Source organism: Phodopus roborovskii, unplaced genomic scaffold (assembly GCF_943737965.1).
Source record: "Phodopus roborovskii unplaced genomic scaffold, PHOROB, whole genome shotgun sequence".
Classification (NCBI taxonomy): Eukaryota; Metazoa; Chordata; class Mammalia; order Rodentia; family Cricetidae; genus Phodopus; species Phodopus roborovskii.
In genome coordinates, this window is record NW_026125444.1 from 1,341,567 (window position 1) to 1,367,483 (window position 25,917).

Below are 25,917 nucleotides of genomic sequence, written 5' to 3' on the forward strand. Positions count from 1 at the left end.
TCACTATGTCTAAAAGCTGAAATAAGAAAGTTGAGAAACTTGGACCTCAGGCTTCTTCCTGCCCTGTTGCTTTCTTTTATTGACTGGATAAATTGCCTGATGCTTCCTTTTTTTTTTTTTTTTTTGTTTTGTCTTGTTTTGTTTTTTTTTGGTGTTTTTTGTTTTGTTTTGATATTTATTTTTATTAAAGCATATTCCCACAGGCCTCTAGTTTGTTGTTGTAAACACTTAAGAGAATTGGAACGTTTGTTGTTCATTACTATAGGATCTTACTAAATATTCCAGCTTATCTAAATTCACTGCACAGCCCAGGCTAGTCTCACATCTCTGTCTCAGTTCTCACTGCCGTGACTACAAATGTGTGCCATTGCAGCCAGGGAAAATTGGATGTTTATAAAAGATTCCTTATAAACTTTCAAAACTGTGTGAATTGTTAGGATGCCAGTGAGATTTGCTTTTGACAGTATGTATCTTGTTAAAATGGAGGAGTTATTTATAATGGTTGTACAGATATACATTGGATACATATAAAATCACCTCTCCTGGAGACTGGATCCCATTGCGTAGTTCACAGTAGCCTCAGTGGATCTTCTGTTCACATCTCTGAGTGCTAAGAATATACGCACATGTGCCTCGCCTACTTAGTACTTTTTAAATTAAGAAATTTAAAATTGAAGATTATTGTTTAAAGGGCATCGTGTCTTCTGCTTCAGTTTTATGTTCTCTTTAGCTTTTATTTTCTTGTTTAAACTTGTTTATCAAGTTGGATGTCAACCTGTTTTATGTAGATAGTAAAAATAAAGCCTGAAACATAGGGTTAAGCCCTTCAGTTCCATCCAGTGATAGTTATCATATTTTTAAAAGTTTTATAGCCTTTGTATATATTGCTTTTCACATTGGTGAAGATCAGTTAGAAGTCTGTATGCTTTTTCATGTACTTGGTAAAATATTCCAAATTGTAAGAATACCCAAATTGTCATGTTTTAAACAGTGTGCATTTTAAAAGATGTTAAAATAAACACCTACAACACAGAAATTTATGTCCCATATTATGTCTTAATTGTCTAATTACTGTCTAATTAAGCTCAGTAATTTTTATTGTCTAATTAAACTCATAGTAATTTTTTCTTTGGTTAAAATATGATTTTGTGAGTGCTAATGTTATTATTTAGAAAACAGTCTCTAAAACTATAAAATTATAGATTCTTTTGATTTTTATATATTCATTAATTTTTTGAGAATTTCATACATTGTATTCTGACCATATTTGACTGCCTTTTCCTGAAACTCTCCCTAGATACATGCTTAATTCCATACCCATTCAATTTTGTGTCTTTTTTCCTTTTTCTTTTTTAGTGTATCTAGCTCAATACCAGTAGTTATATACTCTTTGGTGGGTGGCAATCTGCTGGAGCATATCTCACCTAGCAAGGGCCATACCTGTAAAGAAAACTTAACTCTTCTCCCAGTTGCTATCAGTTACTGTTAACCTCCTCAGCATGAGTTGAGAGCAACTTCCCTGTCAATGCTGGGATTTTGTCTAGCTTAAGCTTGCCAGAGGCATGTGAATTCTGTCACTGCTGGAGTTCCTGAGTATAACGACTCTATTCTGCCTGGGAAATACATAGCCTGATTCTAACTCTTACAGTCTTTCTGCCCCCTCTTCTGTAATGGTCCCTGAGCATTGGGAGGAAGGGATGTCTTTCAGGTGTCTAATTTAGAGCATAATAAATATGCAGGGTCTTATTCTTTGTGTCTTGGCCAGTTGTGGGGCTCTGTGTTAATACCTAGCTGTTGGAAAAAGAAGCTTCTTTGATGAGGTTTGAAAAGATGCACACATATATGGATTCAAAGGTAAGTCACTAGGAGTAGGTTTATTATAGTGTCCCTTGAACTGAGTTAATAGTAGTAGGTTCTCTACAGCCTACAACATACCTAAGCATAGATTCTTGATTAGGTATGGGTTCTGTCTTTTGAGGTAGACCTTAAATACAATTAGAAAATAGTTGGTTATTCCTGTGGATTCATTGCGCATTTGCACCAGAAGGAATATCTTGATGGCCAGTTAGAGCTCACTGGATTATTAGTGGGATAAGATTCATAATTACTTTCGTTTCCTTCAGTAGGGAGCATAGTACCTTGTGAAGCTTCTAGGTCAATATCAGCTTGATTTGTCCACATTCTGTGACCCCGTGTTCCATTGTCTTTAAATATAGAGTCTTATCATAAGTTCTGGAGGAAAACCAAGAACATCAACAAAAGCTGTAATATTTTGAGGTCTTTGGGCCCTCACTGGCCAGCAACTCCAAAAGCAGGAACCCATTCCTGACATTGGGCTTTATTTTATGGATTTTCATTAAACCTTTAATGTAATGAATTGAAATCATTCCTAGGTTAAATTTCAAGAGCTCTGATTGGAATTTTGGCTGCTGAACACCTCAGCATCGCTACAGGAGCCAGGATCACTTGGGATCAGTTGTTACTGGCTTAAATGATTTTGAATGAATTCAGAAAGATACACATTGCTAGAGTTTTGTCATTTTATACAGATATTTTAGTGGCTTTTATGTGATCATGTTAAGCATTTGGTAATTTGTAGTTCATTTTGAAAATTGTCCTGAATTAACTTTCCATCAGGCTACTTGGCTTATTGTTTGCTTCCCCCATTTACTCTCTTAGCAGTATTTTTAGAACAGGGCTACTTATTAACTTCACTGATACTCCCTAGTAAAACTCACTCTTTCTGCCTGAGTTAATGTAGTCCTAATTATTGTTCTTGTTTTCTTGAGCAGAGGATGGCAGAGGTGTTCTTTATATAGAATTCTTTATAAAATATGTATTTAATATTTTGTCTTTTGCAGGCCTATGGCTCATGTGTAATTTGCTATTGTATATGAGAATAGCCTTAGACAGTATTTAAAATGAATTGTTGTGGCTGCATGCCTATTAAACTTTACAGAAACAGGCATGGCCATACTTGACCCATGGTATAGTTTGCTAAAGCCTTTTTTAGGACATAAAGTCTATTCCCTGTATACCCAACATTAATTTTCAGCCAGACTTTGTTATCTTGCTACCAGTCCTTTGCCAATGCTTTAAACACTGATTTGTGATATAATTTTAGTATATCGCATAGTATTCTTTCAGTTTCCAGTAAATTAGGGAAGAAAACATTCTCTGCCTTCTTGGGGTTTTATTCAGAGGCCTGTAGGCTTAAACCAGTAGTAGTTACATTAACTAGAGAAAAGACAGTCTCATTCCTATCCTTATGTAGCAGTTCACAAAAAGTGTGATGCTCCAAAAGAGCTGCAGTTAATTAATGGAAACTGAAAGGAAGACTTGTAGGGAGAACCAGGTTTCTAAGTGAATAAGCAAAACATAAGAACATTTTTAATAATGTTTGTCTTAATTCTGCCCCTTACATTAAGTTATAGGAAACCCTTACACTAAGTTATAGGAGCCTCATTTGTACAAATTCCTGCTTTGGATAGAGAAAGGAAACTCTGACAAGACCTTTTCCTCTTTCCTGACCCTTGCTCTTAAAGCTAACTGAGGATTCTAGTGGATCCTTCCACTTAATGTATCTGTATAGTTGCTTATTAAGAGGTCTTGTTTAATCAATGACAGCTTAACGCTAGAGAGGCTGTGGGGAAAGGGGGACAGTCCTCCATTGCTGGTGGGAGTACAAACTTATACAGCCTCTGTGGAAATTAGAATGGTGATTTCTCAGAAAAGTAGGGATCAACCTACCTCAACACTGTGCAGTACCACTGTTGGGCATATTCCTGAAGGAGGCACATTCATATCACAAGGACATTTGTTCAACTATGTTCATAGCAACATTATTTATAATAGCCAGATCTTGGAAACAGCCTAGATGTCCCTCAATTGAAGAATGGATAAAGAAAATTTATTTACACAGTGGAGTACGACTCAGCAGTAAGAAATATGATATCCTAAAATCACACGCAAATGGGCAGAACTAGAAAAAAACCATTGTGAGATAACCCAAAATCAGAAAGACAAATATAGTATATACTCACTCATAAGTGGATACCAGAAATAAAGCAAAAGATACCTAGCCTATAATCCACAACTCCAGAGTAGCTAGAACCCTCTTCCAGAAACATGGAAGCAGATGCAGAAATTCAGAACTAACCAATGGGCCAAGCTCCTGGAGTACAATCAGTGAGGGAGGAGCAAAAATATGAGCAAAGGAGTCAAGAGCATGATGGGAAAACTCACAGAATAAGCTGACCCAAGTAACTAGAGATCACTGACTCAGTGGGGAATCTGCATAAGACCAATCTAGACTCCCTTAATCTAGGTGACAGTGGTGTGGCTGGACAATATATTAGGACACTGGCACTGAGTCAAAGATCTAACACTAATGCACAAACTGAGTTAGTGGATCCCATTCTATATGGAGAGATACCATGCCCAGCCTAGACACAGGGGTGTGGGGATGGAGATGAGATGCCTTGGTCCTGCCTCAACTAGATGATGGGACAGTCTGAGTAGACTTCTTATGGGAGGTCTTACCCTCTCCGTGGAACAGATGGAAGGAGGGCGAAGTGGAGGGAGTGGGAGGGAAGGAGGGAGGGGGAAGTGGGATTGGAATGTAAAAACTAACTTAATAAAAAAGAAAAAAAAAGATGTCTTGTTTATATTATATTCATATAATGAAAATGTAACATACTTGCCTGGTAACTTTGTTTCATAGTGACATCTGTAGTCTATCCCTACCAATATGTCTTTGGCTCTATGACATAAACTTTTCATAGTAATCTTTTTCCAGATGTTGTATGCTTCCTAGGTTTTCAATCATGTACTAGATACTATTACTGTGGCTTAAATATTAAACTAACTTTCAGAAGATATGAAGTCTAACCAATTTATCAGTTGATTTAGCCACGTAAACCTATTTTTCCTTCCTTTCTACTAATACCTTTTTCTCTTTACTTAGTTCTTCTATACCCTCCTCTCTTCTTCCCTGTTTGATCCTTTATGGGTTTTTGTTTGTTTGTTTGTTTTGTTTTGTTTTTAATGTTCTTGTCTCACTTTCTTGTCTTGTCTTGTTCTTGTCTTCTTAACATGACTGAACTAGTTCTAAGCATTCTATTCTTATAAGGTAGCATTTAAAGCAAGCAACCAAACAAAGTGATTCTCTCACCAAGAATGACTGTTTCTTGCCCACAGTTAAGGGTGAATAGCTTTGACTATCTTATGTACCAGAATGGAGGCACTGTTGCCATCAGGAAAGCTGAGAAAGTGAAATCTTATATTTCAGGTTTTGTCGATGGAAATAGTATAAAGAACCCAAGGTCAGCAGCTAACACCTTTTGAGCCAAGTAGCCTAAGAAATGCAGTTGACTCCATTCATTATTATATCATACCCATGTGCTTGTGCTAAATGGCAAGTGTTTATAGTAGGAAGAAGAAACAAAAATGAAGAAATAGTTAGGTATTGAGAAGAAAGAAAAATGCCAGAATGTCATGTTTCCCAGTTTTCCTTCGGATACTTCAGAATAGGCCTCTTCATTTCCCTGGGTCTCAGTTTTTAGGGTGTCGAATTAAGAAATCACAACAGTATTCACTTACCATTTTTGAGAATTAATAATCGTATTAAGTGGATCACCTGTCAAAGTTCTAAACACTAGTGTGACTCTAACTTGCTGTGTAAGTAAAACAGTGCTCTTGATTGAAAAAAATCTCAGTGTGACTGAGAACAGTGTCGTATTTTTAAAATCGGCTCTAAAATGGTTATATACAGAGAACCTTAAGGGATTTTTATATATGTCTTATATATCTGACTTGATATATATATATATATATATATATATATATATATATTTTCCCACTCATTCCATTTTTTTTATCCCTTAGGATACAATGATTGCATTTTTTTTAAATTAGTAAGTAAGCATTAATTAAGATTAGCTTAGTGCTAGGTAGATGGCTCAGTTTTTAAAGTATTTGCCATGAAAGCATGAGAACCTGAGTTCAAATCTCCAGTATTCTCAAAGACGCTGGGTGTGGTGCCACATGCCTGTAATCCTAGCACTGAGTAAAAGGAGACAGTTGACTCCATGGAGCTTGGTAGCCAGCTAGTCTTGCTGATTTGTTGATATTTAGGACCTAAGAAAAACCCCTTATTAACTACAACAACAAAAAGGCAGAGGTAGCTTCCACATATAAATATACACATGTGCACATGCATAGAACACACACTTAGTCTGCTTTTTGATAATTTAATAAGTAACCTCTTTAGGTTACGGGTGTATAGGATAAACACATGTTAATTCTGTTTTTTTAAAAATAGAGATTATATTGTTACTTTGAAATCCACAGCTATTATATAATTGGTCTCTGTCTCTTTCTCGTTGTATTACTAAATATATAAATACAACCTGCTGTGCTCAGGATTATATATATATATATATATATAAAATTTCAGGGCTGACTAATTGGTATTAGGTAACCAATTTTGGGGTACTTGCCCAGGGGATGACTGTTTATCCTGTTCTAAGCATTCTTAATTGCCTTAATTGTTATTCTCCTCTAGTGTTGAGGACTCATGAGGTTTACCCCTGTCTATTTTAAGTATGTCTGTTGGTATGTCTTTGTTCATGTCTTATTTAGGCAACTCCATTCATGAGACTTCATGGGTATCATTTCTAGAAGATGAAATTTCCTGTTCCTCTGGCTCTTGCTCATTTCCACCTCCTCTTAAACTCTGACTCCTGAACCTTATGTACAGGAGTGGCGTTATACATGTATCAGTGGGGCTGGCCACTCCATGGTCACTTGCACTCTATATTTTTATTGGGTTGTAGTTTTGTAGTTTTCTGTAATGGTCTGTTGTCTGTTGCAAGGAGATGTATTCTTGATGAGGGGTGAGATTTCTACTTGGTTGTAAGTATAAGGATAAATATTTATAATGTAGCTAGGGTTATACTGGTTTAGGAAACTGGTATTTTTAGGTTCCACCTTCAAGATCCTGACTTCACTGGCCCTAGTAGTTGCCTAGATTTCTAGAACCAGGCATGGCTGTCTTCATGTTGAGTAGACCTTAAGTTCAATTAGAGAAGTGTTGGGTACCACTTAAGTATGCATGCCATCATTACACCCTTTGGGATAGCATGCCATGCTGACATTGTTTTAGTTTATAGGCATGATAGCTGGGTAGGACTATTGGTTGCTTATCTCCTTTGGAAAGTTGCATGGTACCATCTTGTATCATTAAAGCTTGTCCTCAGGAAAGAGGCTTTCAGGTTAGAACCAGCTTGGATTGTCTGGGTCCTATGGCAGAAGAGCATGATACTGTATCTCCAGCAATAGAGACTTAACTTCAACCTCTGGGAGACAACTGAGGGCAATTGAATTAGCTTGTGTTTTGGGAGTCTTTTAGACTACCCTGACTAGTACATTAAAATGTATCCTTTGACTAACACCATGTTTCCATGTGAGATATTAGTTATAAAAGGATGAAAGGGGAATACCTGGATTTTATTATTGACAGGCTCTGTCCTTCCTTATCTGTTTTGTACAGGATGAAATATATATATATATATATATATATATATATATATATATATATATATATTGCCAGTGAGTTAGGAAAGCTTTATTTACTTGTGTTGCCTTATCTTTTACACCTTTTACACACACACACACACACACACACACACACACACACACAGTCACTGTTGGTTTTCATTACAATTATGGATATGTAATTTTCCTATTTTTTCATGATTCCTCCCTATGGTTATTAAAATTTTATGTATTACACAACAAATTTTTAAAGAAGTACACAAACATACTCAAATAACATAAGTCTTTTTAAATCAGTATTTTGCAATACATATGGCCCTGTATTATTTTGCAGTGCTGAGATCAAATCCAGGTCTTGCTCATAGTAGGCAAGTGTTGTATGGATGAACTATATTTCCAATCTCAACAAAGCTCTTTAGAGAAAAAAAAAAAAAGGTGATAATTTGAGGCTGGTAGATTGCATTTCAAATGCATTAAGTAATTTTTATCATGCTATATGGAAATTACATCCTCAGGTATTTGACAATTACTGGATTTGTCAAAAGAAGAACTATTACTATTTGATTTGGTGATAATTTGTTTTTAAAATGACTCATTGAAGTAAAACTGCAATTTTTTTTCCTTCTTCCTTTTCTTTTCTTTTTCTTTTTCTTTTTTTTTTTTTTTTTTTTTTTTTTTTTTTTTTTTTAGGATATAGCAGATCCTTTTTTTGCTTATTGTAAGCAACATGCAGATAGGTTAGACAGAAAATGGAAAAGAAAAAACTACCTGGCTCTGCAATCCTATTGTAAAATGTCTTTGCAAGAGAGAGAAAAACAACTGTCCCCTGAAGCACAGGTATGGGAATCACACCAAAATGTACTATTTTCTTTTCATATCTCATGTATGTTTTCTGTTGTCATGTGATCGACATTGGCATCTAGCATATAAAATATAATTTAAAATTCTACTTAAGTAGTGGTTTTGTAATTAAACATGAGTAGAGTTTGTTTCTTAAAATATTATGCTTCATCATATCTGTGGTGTGGTCATATTTGTAAAGCATTTATTTCCATGTTGAAAATTTTGGCTGGAGACATTATGCAAAGGCAGGGTCTAACTTAGAGATCTCCATCAAATCCCTCCCCTCAATGCTCTGGGAATCCTGCAAAAGAGGAGGCAAAAATACTGTGAGCATCAGAGAGGATGGAGGATACCAGGAGAACAAGGCCCTCTGAATCAGCCAAACAAGGCACATATGAAATCAGAGAGACTGAAGTAGCAAGCACAGGGCCTACATACACCTACTCCATGTCCTCTGCATCTATATTATAGCTTTAGTTCTATTTTTGGGGGTTCCTGACCATGAGAACGAGTGGGTCTCTGACTCTTTTGCCTACTCTTGGGGCTCTTTTCCTCCTGCTGTATTGTCGTGTCTAACTTTGATATGAACGTTTTGCTTCATGTTATTATATTTTACTTTGTCATGTTTGGTTGTTATCTCTTAGAAGCCTGTTCTTTCTAATGAGAGGCAAAAAGTGAGTCAATCTGGAAGGGAGAGGGGTTGGAAGGAAGAGGGAGGAGTGGAAGGAGGGGAAACTGTAATCAGGATATATGTGTGATAGGAGAATCTATTTTCAATAAAAGAAAACAATATTTTTTAAAAAGGAAACAGGCTTCCAAAGGATAATAATAAAATATAATGTAATAAGATAAAACAAAAACTAGCACACTGGAATTGAACAAAACAAACTGAAGGAAAAGAATCCAAAAGAAGGCATAAGAGACGGAACTATTCGTTACCACACAGGTATCTCATACTTAATTAGAAGTCACATTATGTATGTACAGGATCAGTAGGGTAAAAAGAGGGACTTTATATAAATAAAATTGAAATTAAAAAGTAATAAAAACTTTTGAAAAGGAAAAGGTCTGACATGATTTTATAAAACAGGGAACCTCTAGAGATGTCTTTGAGTTCATCTTCTGTTGACCATCTACTGCTGGGCATGCAGCCTCCCCTTAAGAGTAGTTTGTTTCCCTCATGACACTCCCTTGGAGAAAACTCAATTTCCAATTGCAAGTTGTTATCAATGGGAGATTGATAGGGATGGGGGCATGTGTCCATTGCACCTTTAGCTCTAGGACTCTCATCTGAGGGCAGCTGTTACGAGGTGTGGGCCCATTTATTATAACTCCAGAATTATGTGGTACATCTTCAAGACCACTGACAAATCTGATTTGCCTTAATTGTAAGGTTTTAGTATTGTTACCTTCTCTAAGCATAAACGTAAAACTTATGAGGAATATATTCCATTTCTTCTTTGAAACTTTCTGCATTTCTTTATAGGCAAGGATCAATGCCCGATTGCAGCAGTATCGTGCCAAGGCAGAGCTGGCTCGATCTACCAGACCACAAGCCTGGGTTCCAAGGGAAAAGTTACCCAGGCCACTCACAAGTAGTGCTTCGGCCATTCGTAAACTGATGCGCAAAGCAGAACTAATGGGAATCAGTACAGATATTTTTCCAGTGGACAATTCAGATACTAGTTCTAGTGTGGATGGACGGAGGAAACATAAGCAGCCAGCTCTCACTGCAGATTTTGTGAATTACTACTTTGGTCAGTATAGAAACTGATACTTGCACAGTGTCCCTGTGAATAATTTACTAATGACAGAATTCAATACAGTATTAATGTTTTAGAAAATCATTCCTATGTTGTACATGTCAGAGGCATGTGTATTTTCCTAAGTTGTAGCCTTTTGTAAATTCTAGACTCATGTTTTATCTTGTTTTTGAATATATTTTAAATTGTTTGAACAATGTCGGTTTATCCATATGGCTAATTATATGGCTAGTTTGATTCGTTGTATGTGTTTTATATTAGCCTTTACTTTCTACTGAAGTAAAATTGGATATTTGATTTAAATAGAGAGAAATATGCGCATGATTCAAATTCAGGAAAATATGGCTGAACAAAAGAATATAAAGGATAAATTAGAGAATGAGCAAGAAAAGCTTCATATAGAATATAATAAGGTACGTTGGCTGCAAATACACAGTTTTTAGTAGATCGTATTTATAGTTCTTTTGTGATTTTTATTGCATTTCTGTGTTTCAGTTTGAAGTTCTGTAGCTCTTAGGCTCTTTTTTCAAACTCTGTCATCATTTCATTACCATCATTCTCTTACTGAGCACTTAGGCCAGGCACAGTTCTGATCTCTTTATCCATAGGAAGTGATTTAGTTCTCTCCTGTTTTTACTGTAAGTTATAATTTTTGCTCCTGTTCTTAGGGGTTGGGACTGAGGTCTGAAGAGTTAATATAATTTGCACATGACCACATAATTATTAATTCCGGAGTTTGAAACTGACACAGCCAACCTCAGTCCTCAATCTAACTATACACAGCATTATAGACCTTCTTTTTAAAAGTCTTCTTGAAAACTGGAAAACCCAGTCTTAAATTAGTAGTCTTTCTTCAATTAGATGCTATTTTTGATATTAATATTTCCCAATTTAAAATTTTATTATATCTTCTATCTAATATCATAGAAAGCAAGATATTGCTGAACTGTTAAGTTCTAAGTAGCATGAATATTTAAACTTGTATCTAATTGTTCTTTCAAAAACATTTGAAGAGTTGAAATTAGTAGGAAGTAACATCTGTTAATCCCCAAAGACTATGGGAAATAAAGCCAGAAGATCTGGAAATTTTTGTAATTATTATGATCTTAGCCATGTGAAACTTTGTGACTCTTAGTTTTCTCATGAGAAAAATGATGGAAAGAAATGTGACTTGACTATAGCTGATAAAATATTTTATTGTTATAATAAAACACTAATCCATATCCTAATTATATCTATTAAATTGGATTATGCATCAGAGGTATGCAAAAATTATATCCATGCTGGATTCTTAAAATGATATGCTTCCCTATTAACAGAAGTCGTGGGTCTTTAAAAATCACTTTTTTAGCCATTTTTCACTCACTTTATAGTGTCATCTGGAGACCCACTTTACTGTGTCATCATTAAGACATGTTTAATAATTAAAGAGAAATCACTTTGTCATAAGAATGTAGATTAACAAATGATCCTCACCATCTTCTAGATCTTAACTAAGACTGGATTAAACATCTATGAATATCTTGTTTTTTATTAAAATCAAAGGATTCATTGTAAAAAAAAAAAAAAGAAATGTGACTTGATAAAAGTAGAGCAAAATATATGTCAAATTATATCCATAGTATAATGAAATATCTTTAAAAACACTGGAATAAAAGAAAATGTTTACCTTCTCTTAAGTACGTTCATCATGCTAAGTAATATGAATATATCTTTGTCTTTTAGTAGTTATCTGATTTGAATATATTATAATATATAGAAAAATAAATATAGATATTCTTGTTTACTTACATTTGTACATATAAGCTTACTAATTTGACTTACACTTTTGTAGCTCTGTGAATCTTTAGAAGAACTGCAAAATCTGAATGGGAAACTTCGGAGTGAAGGTCAAGGAATATGGGCCTTACTTGGGCGAATTACAGGGCAGGTTAGTTTCTTTTCTTGCTTTCTTCAATTCTTGCTCTCATGTAACTTTTCAAAGTACATATTTCTTACACAACAGCCACTTTGCTAACTAAATAGTTCTATTCGGTCAGAGCCTCATGCCCTGAGGTAACGATTTCTGTCTGAAATACTTTCAGACCACTGGCAGCCACTGCTTACTGAGAACCTGTAGCTTAATTTCATCCTTTCTTCAGCTATCATTTTGGTATCTTTTTCATTTGCCCAAATTGATTGGCCTGTCATTTCTGATGAGATAAGATAGGAAGCATGAGTTTTTCTAGTATATGCAGTGGTTTTAGACTCTTTGCCACATTTTTTCCATTCTTATGTCCTACTCATTTCTTTCTGTTTATTTGTATTTAAAATTTAAAAATTCAAGGTAGAGCCATTGATTTTCATGTTAATTTAGTTTTCAGCTGCACAAAAGATACAGTTTTCAAAACTTAGAAGTTAAAGTATGCTGTTTTGTATGCATTGGTAACTAATTAATTGTAGTTATAGGACAAGCAAAAGAAAGACTCTTTATCTTTGAGCAATTGTAGCCTGTTAGTGCTTCATAGTAAAAAGGAAAACATAAAATGGAGTTTTTTTTTTTTTTGCTGTCCTTTAATACTGTATATTATAAGTAAGATTTTTTTTTTTTTCAGGTAACTTCAGTTTTAAGGATAGGTGATGGAAACCAGCTGTGTGCTGTGTGTGGTTCTTTCTTTGTAAAAGTAGTTTGTAGGATTCTTAATTGTATACATTTCAGACATTTGTAAAAATCAACTTCCTGATATAATCTCTCTCTCTCTCTCAAATATATATATGATTTGCACAGTACCCTGCTGGCTTTGAACTTCTTTTGTGACCTGATTGCATATCACTGGCACTGCAAAGCAAGGAAGAAAAGTTGTCTTTGGACATATTAACTCTTGTTCCTATTAATAGGTAGTTAATAGTAATAGATTACAGTATTTGGGGAGTATAAGAGCTTACTTGGCCAGTCTAGCATTTGTTTGGCTTGGTTCATATTTGCTTCATAAAAACCTCCTCTGCAGTTTAAAATAACATTTACTATAAAAGACATTTCCATTTATTAAATAACTTCATAGAAGATTGCAAATTACATCATGTGAAGGGGCATGCACAGACATACGATTCATGTCTATCATTGTGTGATGCTTTTCCAGTTGGCTGAACAGATGTGGGCTCACTGGGCCACTAAGAAATGACTTTGATAGATGGTTGCTATCTCAGAAGCCAGCATACTACTGATTAGTAGAGAGTCAAAGAATCTCATCTGCTTTTTTTTTTTTTTGCAGGGTTTGGTTCAATGAGATAATTTTTCTAATTGACCTTTGGAACACCAATATAGCTGGGAAGTTTCAAAGAAACAGCACTGATGTTTTCTCCCAAGTATACTGTGTTAGATTTTTAAGCCTTCTCTACTGTCCTCATCTTTTAGGATTGTCGAGCAAAAGTAGTATAATTTTCATAACGTCTGTTATATTTCTGAGAACTGATGAGTGTGCAGTTACAGCTTTCTCATAGTAGTAATTGAGACTAAAAACTTGTTTTCTTTCTCCTTGCTAATATAGCTGGCAAAGCAGATTTGCCTCTCTGAATCATAGCTTATTTAGTTAGATTTAGTAGCAAATAGGGGAAAATGTTGCTTTGTACATCTTTAAAACAGCATCTACTACATTTATTCATATTAATAGAAGTTGAATGTACCGGCAATCTTACGAGCACCTAAGGAGAGAAAACCAAGTAAAAAAGAAGGAGGCACACAAAAGACATCTGCTCTTCCTACAGTACTTTATAGGCAAGTAATGAAATCATAACAGAACAATATTATTTATTTTTCAACTAACATGTACTAGTCACAAGGTACTTTACATATGTCAGAGTGAATTATGGTCCATTTCAGAATTTCAGCTAAGTGTATTTCAGGTTGATTTGATCAAAAATGCTTTGTCGATTAAAAGATAAATGATGTATCTTCTAAGGAACTGAGAATACATTTTCATATGCTCCATGAAAACAAAGAATTCTTTTAAAGAAATGACAAAATACCTAGATGAAATAGCTCAGTTGGGAGAATGTCAGATTGGAGAGATTACATAATTACTTTAAAAGATGTGTCTGTTATCTGTTATGTTAACTTTAATTTTTTAAATTTATTTATAATTATGTAATTATTATTTATGTTAATGATCATAATAAGTAAATGGGCATAACATTTTTCTTGAATGAGTTGTAAAGTTTTGCTTTTGATTTAGGTAGTAATTAATGGTAGTGGAAAAGATGAAAAATTTTATATTTTAATTTATCTGTATTTTTTTCTCTCCTTGCTCAGTTATAATAATTTTATTTCCAGACATAGTTTTCTCCTTTACTTCCTGTATTCAATATTTTAATAATACTGATTATTGTAGTAGTTTTACATGGCAGTTCCATTTTCTATATCTAAATAAAGGCCTCATTTTTTCTATACTTAAATTAGAGATCAGTTTTTCATGTAAGATATTAATCACATTGACAATTTAGAAAATGCTGTGTATATTATGAGCTATAAATACATATTAAAAATAACATGCACATATATGCATGTATGTATGTGAAATATGGGAAATGCACATTATTATCTTAGTTTGTAGTGTGAACATTAGTGTATCACCATATTGCTTTCCCAAGCATGGTTGGTTGTTTTAGGCATAGCACTAGACTTTGGAGTTTTATGACTGCAATTGTTTTTGCTTCAGAATATGTTTAAATGATTTTCTTTTAACTCTAAGATCTGGTATTTTGCTTTGTTTTGTTAGTGCTGTTCACTTTTGTTACTATTGTGTCTTCGAGTGATATAGAAAACATCTAATATTATTATAGTTCTTCCATTTGCTATACATTTTTGTTTCTTTTAGGTTCCCAGACAACTGTTCCCTCATTCTATACACCCCAATATAAATATATGCTAAACTTTCAAGCTGTGGTGCTCATTTTCTTAGAAGTAAAATTGCCTTTTCCCACAAGAGATGCTAACTGTTTTAAAAGTTAATAAAGCTTGTGCTATATCAGTTAGTATCTTTTTTTTTTTAAATTCAAGATCTGACTTTGTGAAAAGAACATTGAAATGTAGCGCGTGCACACACACACACACACACACACACACACACACACACACACACATACATATGTTTAAGGCTATATGAAAGGTTTGCAGGCAATAATATAAAACAGAGGTGTTTATGAAATAATTTCTTTAGACCTTCAGGGTAGTTTTCAAGATTAGAATATTCTTTTTCACAATTTATGTTTCATAGTTTATTTTTCTAAAGAAAAGTTGAACAAATTAATTTTAAGTAATAATTAAAGACTATGTTGAGAATACATACCTTAAGTATTTCCATTCTTTAATGGGTTTAGCTTTAGAAAACTTTAAGGTTATATTAGATCTAAGCTATTTTTAACATCCTTTATTTAGAACTAACAGTTACTGGCATTGTTAAGACAATGCATGCTATGAAAAACATAAGTTGTTGTAGGCTCCTGTTGCACACAGCTGTTCTTCCTGTGTATTCAGATAAAGAGGATCCCGTAGGTTCAGGGCTAGCCTGGTCCATATAGCAAGATTCATTCTCAAAAAACCAGAAATGCCATAACAGAAGACAAAATAATCAAGATGAAAACTGTTGAACTCAGCTGCTGTATAAACTGTTTCCCTGTGGACATCAGTGTAACTCTCATTTGCTGCTTTCATTGAAGTTGTGGAATTTGTAAGAAGAACCATGATCAGCACCTTCTTTTGCTGTGTGACACCTGCAAGCTGCATTACCATCTCGGGTGCCTTGATCCTCCTCTTACACGGATGCCGAGAAAGACCAAAAACAGTTACTGGTGAGTGAAATAGACTGGATATGGTTGGAATTGGTTTGTTATATCACTAATTCACACTTCTGAATTGAATATTTGTAAGTCTTTCTAGCTATTACATGAATTAAATAAAATTTTTGTAAGAATTAATGTTTTAATCTTAGCAATGTATACATAAGACAGCAGAAGTTTTTCTGGTGGATTTATAATTTTCTTTCATTTTATGATTTGGTGTTTCTCAAATTCGTTATTTTTATTTTGAATTTAGATGAATTTTTAGTTTCATCAGCCATTGTTTGAAAATCCAGAAACTTTGAAAGAAAAAAACTTTTATTTTTAAGACAGAATCTCAATTCCAGTCTTGTGTTGATGTCATTATATGTGCTGTGATTATAGGCCTGTAACAACATGCTCAGTTTATGTGGTATGATGAATTAAACCCAGGCCTTTGGTGTGTTTAGCAAATACTCCACCAACTTAACTACATTCCCCAGCATATGACCTTTTCCTTTAATTGATTACAAGGAGACATCTTTTTGTCTTCTGTCTTACCCAAAAATAACTTTTTGTCATTAGTTGAAGTGTTTTTTTGTTTTTGTTTTTTTTTTGAGGTAGGATTTTCTGCGTAGACCTGACTGTCTTGGAACTCACTATGTAAACCAGGCTGGCCTCGAACTCAGGCATGTCTCTGCTTTCTAAGTGCTGGGATTAAAGGCATGTGCTAGGAGAGAGAGTCTCACACAGACTCCCTGATCGCAGCCTTTTGCAAACTTTCTACCAATGTTCCCAAACCTTAGTGTTTTGTAGATGTATCTGTAGGGACTGGATGTCACAACTCTGCATTTTGATTGGTTGTGGTTTTCTGTAGTGGTCTCTTGACTGTTACAAAGAGCTGTTTTCTTGATGAGGTATGAGGACTATATTTACTTATAGGCTAAGGACAGACATTTAAAATGTAATTAGGTATTATGCTACTTTATTAAAGTGGTTTGTATGTTTTGGCCTAAGATTTATGACTTCATTACCCCTGGGTAATCAAGTACTAGGAGTGGTTTTCATCTTTTTGAGCAGGACTTAAGTTATAAAATTGTTGGTTACTGCTGAGTTTTGTATGCCACTACTGTACCCTTAGGGTAATTGTGCCATGTTGGTCATTGTTGTGCTTCATAGGCATCATAGCTGATTAGAATTCTTCTTTGCTTTCCTCCTGGAACTCTGTAGACCAGGGTGGCTTCAAACATTCAGGGATCTGCCTGCCTCTGTTTCCCAAGTGCTGGGACTAAAGGTGTGTGCCACCATACCAGCTTAGTTGGAATGCTTTAATGGGCACATGTAAGTGGCAGAATAAACATTTCTAGGTCCTTCATCAACAAGGTAAAGGTTTTACTTGCTCTGCCAAGTAAAATGATTACTCTCGGCAACACTCCACAGGTCTCATTTTTTCCCAGATGGGTTATTCGGCACCTGTATGGTAAAGGAAAATAAGAATGAAAGTCCATTAAAGACAGTTCAGTGTATGTCACATTAAAACACTCATCATTTCCACAGGGGAGATACCTTCTTGCACATGTTCTTGTAATATGTGGATACACTGAATTGCTTTCTATAATATAGTCATGGTACTCATTTTGGCATGCCTACAGTGTGTTTCTGTGTGTTGTCATTATCACACTACCTGTGTGTATTTGGGTATAAATCCTTTTTTATTTATAGAGATTGTAGATAAAAGCAGAAGGCAATAAGAATATGACCTTATCTTAACACAAATGTGTTCAGGCAGTGCTCAGAGTGTGACCAGGCAGGGAGCAGCGACATGGAAGCAGACATGGCCATGGAGACCTTGCCAGACGGAACCAAACGGTCAAGGAGGCAGATTAAGGAGCCAGTGAAATTTGTTCCACAGGATGTGCCACCAGAACCCAAGAAGATCCCAATGAGAAACACGGTATGTATTGTAGGCCTCAATGGTACTCTGATGCAAAAATTTAAGCAGATAAAGGATTCCTTGCATAAACACACACTCAGAAGTCAAATAAGTGTCTATATTGCTCTTGGTTGTTTCTATGGATTCAGTACGTAGGATTGTGTAGTATAGTATATTTAGCTGAGAATCTAGTTTGTGGGTTAATAGTGGGTACCAGTGTATCTGACACTCCACTTAAAAACAGTACATTATTTAAGCCTTGGACTTCTGTGCCTGCCTCAGCAAGCCCACATGTATAATGGATTACCTTTCATATCAGCTTTCTGTTTCTCATTCCCTAATCTTTTCCTTTGTATTTCAAACCTGTGTAGTCAGGGACAGTATTTAATTTAGTCTGCCGAGTTTGGGACTTTGTGTGAATGGAGAAACCACACTTTTTCTTTTATGTTTTTTTTAGCTAGTTCTGCAAATGCCCCCCTGTGGTAAGGTAATGAGCATTTAGAGAATGCATAGATTTGCTGAGTTGTAGACTATTTGTAATTCACTAGGATTCACCCTGGGACCCATAAGATGGAACAAAAAGAAAGGACTGAACCAAACACCATGGGTTGTCCTCTGACCTCCATGCATGTGCTCTGGCACATTGGTGTTCAAAGGCATGTATGTGCATACACATAGAGACACATAAACTATAAAAACAACAAGACAAAATGTAGGTCTGCTGGATGGTTGAGGCCAGCTGTGTCTACAGATTGAGTTCCAGGACAAGGACAGCCAGGGCTACACAGTGAAAGCCTGGCTCAAAAACAAACAAACAAACAAACTCTAAACTTTTCAAGTAATAACAAAATAAGGGTTGCTAATGTGTGTGTGTGTGTGTTTTGTTTTTGTTTTTGTTTTTGTTTTTTATGAAACTGTTGACCATTGGCTGTGGCTTCTTACTGGCTAGCACTGACTTAATTATTAACTCATTTCTTTCAATCTAACTATTTCCAGGTGGTCTTGGCTTACTGGCAATGCCAGACCTGCATCTCCTTTGCCTGCTACAACTCTGCAGAGGGGAGCAATTTCTTGTTTTTCCCTGCTTATATTCTGATTCTGCCCAGCTATGTCACTTCTTGCCTGGCCACTCTGTTTTATTCATCAACCAATAAGACAAACATATACAGAAGAACATTCCCCATCATCTCCTCTTTTCTGTCTAAATAAAAAGAAGGGTTTTAACTTTAATATAGTAAAATTACATATAGCAAACAGCTGTTAAGCAAGAACTATAATTACAATATTTGGTTCATTAACACCAAGAATAAAAAAAAATATTCTATCATCTATCCTATCTTTGTAAAGTCTTATATGTAACTTTAATCCTAACTAAGGAAAACTTTAACCATAACTATCTGTCTTTAACTCCATAAAAGACCACAGAAGGATTGAAAGACCTGCAGAGCGTGGACCTTCACGCTCCCACTCAGGAAAGGCGACACTCCAAATCACTCATGAGAAGCAGTCTCAATGCAAATAGCATGAGGAATTTTATTCCAAGTGCACTGGGGTCCACAGTCATACACCATGCAGGGGTAAAGGACTGAGGACCCCTAGTGCAGAATTGAGACAGCTTTTATAGGATTTACATCAAAGCTAACAAGGCCGGTTTCAAAGCTAGCCTGTTATTTTCACTAGGCCAAAAAGCAAGGTCATGGGATAGTTCAAAACTTGGATGGTTAATAAGGTTTCCTAGGTTACAGAGATTTAGCACACCTGCAAGGTTAGGGGGTTTTTCTTTCTCAAGGACCAGCGGGCTCAGTGACCTTGTCCTTGAGCGGCTGGGAGAATGTACTCTCCAGTCAGGGAGTTGTCTATATCTTATTGGCAGAAGCTCTTGTTCTCTGTTTTTCCCTTCTTGCTATGAGTCCCGTATTTTAGTTATTAATTTTCTTTGTGGACAGGATGATCAATAACAGTTCCCAGACTGTTGTTTTGGATAACAACATTTTCAGAAATTAGGTGATTATGAATAATAATAATAATTTCGAGAAACCAGTCATCTTGACCAAGCTATTTCATGTGTTTTTCTTTTTCCCGAGCTTTGCATGTAGCTAAGGTGATTTTCAAATACATGCTGATGAACTTTTTTTTTAATTTCTAACTTTTAGTGGTCATTAAGAGAGTTAGGCTGTATTTTCATCCTTTCAGGATAATACATAAACTCTATAGTTGACAGAGACAACTTGCTGCCTGGTCAGTCATCCAAAGTTCTTCTGTAATGTTCCATCTTCGGCCCATAGGCCATAGTGTGTCTGGCAGACTCCGCAGTAAAGCAGGAAACTTTAAACTGTATTGGCAGCAGTTTGTCAGTCACTTTTCTCTGTGTCCTGTATAATATCTGAGAGACTCTTTCACAAAGCAGGAACCCTGCAGCAGTGTCCATCTTGTTTTAGCAGTCACTTTCCTATGGGTTCTGCATGTTCATTTTATACAGTGTAAAGTCAAACAATCTAGACAAGAGCAGTATCTTGCCCAAATGGGTAGTCTTGTTATATTGAAAGTAAACTCCATAACAAATTTCTTCGATGTCCATCTTCCTTTCTGATGCAGGTGGTGTTGCCAGGAGCAGTTATGTCTCACTGTCAAGAAAAATCCTAAACCATTATAAATGTCATATTCTGTAGGTCTTTGAGAGATTTGAAGAGTATCTATCCACCTTAAATACATCTCTGTATATCTAGAAAAACTAACTATAGGTTTGACTATTATAGGTAACTATAGTCTGTACTTAATTATACATTTTAAATGAGCTATACAAATAATACCTAAACAAGAGGAGAAATATACACATCAAAAAATTGACCTTAAATTTGTATCAATAAATGAAAATCCATACCAATGCAAAGTTCGCATTTGTATATCCTATTCCCCCTTTTTTCCTTTAAAAAGAGATTGTGATCATTAACCATTTATAACCAACCCCGTTTAAATGAAAACAAACATTTATAGACAATATTGGTTAATGTGGGTGTCATTTTCTCCAAACTGCTTCCTGCTGGTTGGGGACAATGTAACACCATGAAGATCCTAAGAAGGTCCAGAAATCCTAAGAAGATCCAGAAGTCTGCAAGGCTGCCTTGTCCCAGCTGTTTTGAATGTGGAATCATTTGGGACACTACTTCAGGGGGTCTTGCTTCATCAACCATATTAGTTTGGAAGAAATCCACAGATTTTCATTTTATGTGGAAACATAAATAAAATCTTTTCCAAAGTAACATATCCTTATACTTAAATTTTCAAGTCAAGGCATTTTAAAAAATACATAAATTGGATTAATCCAGCAGCATTGCTTTTAGCAATTGTTGCTATTTCCTCAGCAGTCAAAACAATTCATAGACAACACAATAGCATAAAGTATCCAGAATCTGTGTATTTTCCTTCTTTACATGACTTTTTTATTACTCTATTTATTTTACCTTTTTTTTTTTTTTTTTTTTTTTTTTTTTTTTCTTTTCTTGAGACAGGGTTTCTCTGTGTAACTTTGGCTGCCTTTGAACTCACTCTGTATACCAGGCTGGTCTTGAAATCACAGAGATCTGCTTGCTTTTGCCTACTGAGTGCTGGGATTAAAGGTGTGTGCCACCACAACCAGCTACTCTTTCTTTCTTTTTTTTGTGGGGGGAGTGGAGGTGGTTCTCTGAGACAAGGTTTCTCTGTATTGCTTTGGAACTAGCTCCTTAGACCAGGCTGGCTTCTAGTTCACAGAGATCCACCTGCTTCTGCCACAAGAGTATTGTGGTTAAATAAGGATCAGGATAAACAAATAGGCCGAATAGATGTTTATTCAGGGAGAAATTACTTACAACCTAGACAGATGAACACCAGGAAATTCCACCCGATGCTCTCCTGTCCGAGTCCCGCCAGCAAGAAAGAGAGCTTTTCCCTGCTCTCTCTCCGACCTCCTTCCACAGGTCACTACCACCCATTGCTCCACCCCCAATGGGCGTGGTCAGTGCCAATGGGCGTGGTCACTACAATTCCCCTTTTAGTCTAAAGAAAAGATTTAGGCTTAATACAAAACTATATACAAAGCATTGAATAACAAGTGTGCTCTAAGAAAAGGAAAGTCAAGAACAAAATGACCTACACAAGAGTGCAGGGACTAAAGGCATGTGCTACCAGTGCCCATTCTGTATATGAGATGATAGCTTTAATCCATGTATTTAGTTTCATAATTGAGTCCAGTGGTCTAGTAGGTAGAGAAATGACACTTCTTCCCTCAAGATATTCAAGCTGTAGTGCTTAGAACTTTTGAATACATTCTCTTGGGAAATAAGGGATGGTGATACCTCCAGAAGTTCTTTTATTGTTCAGGATTGTTTTTGCTCTTTTGGGGTTTTTGTTTTTCCATATGAAGTTGAGAAAGGCCCTTTCTCAGTCTGTAAAAATTGTTTGGGGATTTTGATGAGTATTGCTTTGAAAGTGTAGATTGCTTTTGGTAGAACGGCATTTTTTACTATGTTAATTCTACTGATCCATGATCATGGGAAATATTTTTCCATGTCCTGATATCATGTTGAATATCTTTTTCAATTCAATGACTTAAAAGTTTTTATCATACAACTCTTTCAGTTGTTTGATCAGTTACTCCAAGATATTATTTGAGGCTATTGTGAATGGTGTGTTACTTGATTTCTTTTTGAGTCCATTTATCATTTATATAAGGTAGAGTTACTGATTTTTTTTTTTTGAGTTAATCTTGTATTCAGACACTTCACTGAAGCTGTTTATCAGCTATAGGAGGTCTCTGGTAGAATTTTTGGAGTTTCTTGTGTATTCTATCATATCATCTGTGAATTGTGATAATTTTGGCTACTTCCTTTCCAATTTATATTCTGTTGATCTCTAAAAATCTCACTGCTCTAGCTAAGACTTCAGGTACTATATTGAACATATATGGGGAAAGTGGATAACCTTTTCTTGTCCCTAATTTTACTAGAATTGCTTTGAGTTTCTCTCAGTTTAATTTGATGTTGGCTGTTGGCCTCCTGTAAACTGTCTTTATTATATTGGGATTTCTCCCTTAGATCCCTAATCATTTCAGGACTTTTGTTGTAAAGAGGTGTTGAATTTTGTCAAAGACTTTTTCTTCATCTAATGAGATGATCATGTGATTTTTACACACACACACACACACACACACACACACACACACACACACCCCAACACCAACAACAATAACTATTACAACTACAACAAAATAATAGGAATCAACAATTATTAGTCATTGATATCTCTTAATATCAATGATCTTAATTCCCTAGTAAAACGACACAGATTATCAGGATACATGTGAAAACAGGATCCATCCTTCTGCTACATACAAGAAACACACCTCAACATCAAGGATAGACATGTTCTCAGGGTAGTGGGTTAGAAAAAGATATACCAAGCAAATGGACCTGAATAACAAGCTGGTGTGCCCATTTTAATATCTAACAAAGTAGGTTTCAAACCAAAACAAATTAAAAGATAGGTGGAAGTATCTAAATAGTTATCAAAGGAAAAAATGTATAAAATGACATTTCAGTTCTTAACATCTATGCTCTGAACACAAGGATACCGAAGTTTGTAAATGAAACAATGCTATAGCTTAAATCACATATTGACCATCACACCCTGATAGTGGAAAACTTCAGTACCCCACTCTCACCAGTAGACAGGTCCTTTAGACAAAAACTTAACAGAGAAGTACTGTAAGTAGCCGATGTTATAAACAAAATGGACCTAACGTATTTATAGAACATTTTACCCAAACACAAAAGAATATACCTTCTTCTCTATTTATATTCTTTAAAAAAAACTATCTATTTTCTGTGTACTGGTGTTTTGTTTGCTTATGTCTGTGCATCACATGCATGAGTTACAGATATTTGTGAGCTGCCATGTGGGTTCTGGGAATTGAACCTGGGTCCTCTGGAAGAGTAGTTGGTGATCTTAACCATTGAGCCATCTCATAAACCCTCATCTGTTTATATTCTTAAGTAGATAACTTATAGTATACACTTGTAAATGATCACTGCAACCTTTATTATTTCTACCATTCCCTATCTTTATGTGAGTTATGAGAGTAAAACCTAATGTGGTATAATAATGTTGAGAAAATGAATAAATGACGAAGTTCTAGAAAGGACACTATCAGGAATAATTGACATATTGTCATAGCACTCCTTTGGTGTCCTTATTACCATTACAATTAAGTTTGTCTTTATGCTTACTAATTTAGTGGATGAATAAGACTGTGGTACAACAAGGCTTTTTCCTTTATGTGTTTTTTTTTTTTTTTTTTTTTTTTTTTTTTACTTAAATGACTTCTGTTAATGGATATCAGGGTAAAAATACTTTTTAGTTTTTTTGTTTTTTTTTTTTTCAGATAATAAAGCAACTAACAATGAAATTCTTTTATAGTAGAACATACTATCTTTTTACTTACTGGTACCCTGCAAAGTAGTCAGCAGTGTTGTTTGATGTTTGTACACAGGATAGAGAGCTAATTAAATGAGTTGACAAGAGCTGGGAATATAACTTATTGGACAAGCACTTGCGTAGCATTTTCCAGTCTCCATTCCAATATTCAGTAAATAAAGTCTTGTCCATATTTGGTGAGGTTATTTTTCTAACGGATGTTCCTTCTTCCCAGATGACTGGTTTGTCTTGAGTTGATATGAAACTACACTCAGCCAAGTTAAGTTACTCAGCTAATTATCCTGCTAGCACCTTATGCAGCTTTACTCACATGCTTTTTTACAGTCCTTTCTCACCAGTGCTGAACTTTGGGTTTCATTCTTGTAGAAATGTCACAAAATCTGATTGTTAAAATTGTTTTAATGTTTTTTTTAGAACAATTTTCAAATGAATACATAATGTATATCATAGTAAAGACATTAGAATATGACTTACATTTAAGAACAGTCTTGTTAATTAAACATTAGTTGAAACTTTAAAAGATCTGTATATCGTGTGAATTTATTTTCACGTTTCACCTTAATTCTTCCCATAACTAAGTATTGTAGTTTCTAGTTTGATACTTGTGGACTCATGGACTCAAATGCTCTCTTTTACTACTTATATGTCACGGGTGCTTCTGTGCGACTTAATGTAAAGGCAGCCCTTCTGAGTACTGGATTACGTAGACATTTTCTCTGCACTGTTTTTGTGTGGAAAGTATCTTCTTCCTTTTAGGCAAAGAAATTACTTTTGAAGCAAATAAATGAGAGTGTTCATGTCTCTTTTGAAGTTACTTTAAAATAATATTTGTACTTTTGGGTATGTTTTCTAATAACTTTAATGTAGCTTGAAAGCGTTCAGATTTTGTTTTTCATGTCTTTATGCTGTGTGCATCTGCTGACTTTTTCCATTTTTCCCACCAGTACCCCAGGGCTCCCTGAGACCTGTCCTTTCCTAGTCTGACAGTCACACGTGTATCTGCTTTACTTCCTTTGAAGTCCTGGGATTTTTATTTCCCATTTTTGCATTTTAAATGTATTTTTTTAACACAGTGAATGCAGTAGTCCCAGCACATTTTCACAGTCTTCACTGAAACTCGTCTTCTAGCGAACACTGCTTCATATATATATATATATATATATATATTTTTTTTTTTTTTTGGACGAGGGGAATAAACAAATTAATGTTTTCTTTTTTCATATGTGAATTATAAGCCAAGGGGCAGTATGTAGTTTTCATTTGTTTTATTAATTAAACATTTTTAAGTTAGCATACAAATTTATAGATTTTATTATGGCATTTTTATATGTGTGATTGGTTATAATTGCCCCTACCAGTGGTAGTTGTCAATTGAGGGAGAATGACGTATCCTAGAGTCTACCTTTGTTACATTAATGTTTTAGCTAGTTTTATACAAGTACAAATTAACTACTTAATAATGTTAAGACAGCAACATTGAGAATTTGAATAATGCTTTTAGATGAATATTTTTGGATGTTTAGGGAAACAGCATTAAAATGATTAAAAATGAAAATT

General features: G+C 35.0%; 1 protein-coding gene across 2 annotated transcripts in view; it reads left to right on the forward strand.

The window, feature by feature from the left end:
* The window catches only part of Phf14 (PHD finger protein 14), a 126,069-nt gene that overhangs the window by 33,402 nt on the left and 66,750 nt on the right, over positions 1-25,917 (forward strand). For both annotated transcript variants that reach the window (XM_051175688.1, XM_051175690.1), the window contains exons 8-14: positions 8,248-8,394; positions 9,887-10,157; positions 10,470-10,576; positions 11,998-12,093; positions 13,814-13,917; positions 15,858-15,989; positions 17,742-17,910. In XM_051175688.1, the coding sequence (XP_051031645.1) occupies positions 8,248-8,394; positions 9,887-10,157; positions 10,470-10,576; positions 11,998-12,093; positions 13,814-13,917; positions 15,858-15,989; positions 17,742-17,910 (1,026 nt within the window). The remainder of the gene's footprint in view (positions 1-8,247; positions 8,395-9,886; positions 10,158-10,469; positions 10,577-11,997; positions 12,094-13,813; positions 13,918-15,857; positions 15,990-17,741; positions 17,911-25,917) is intronic.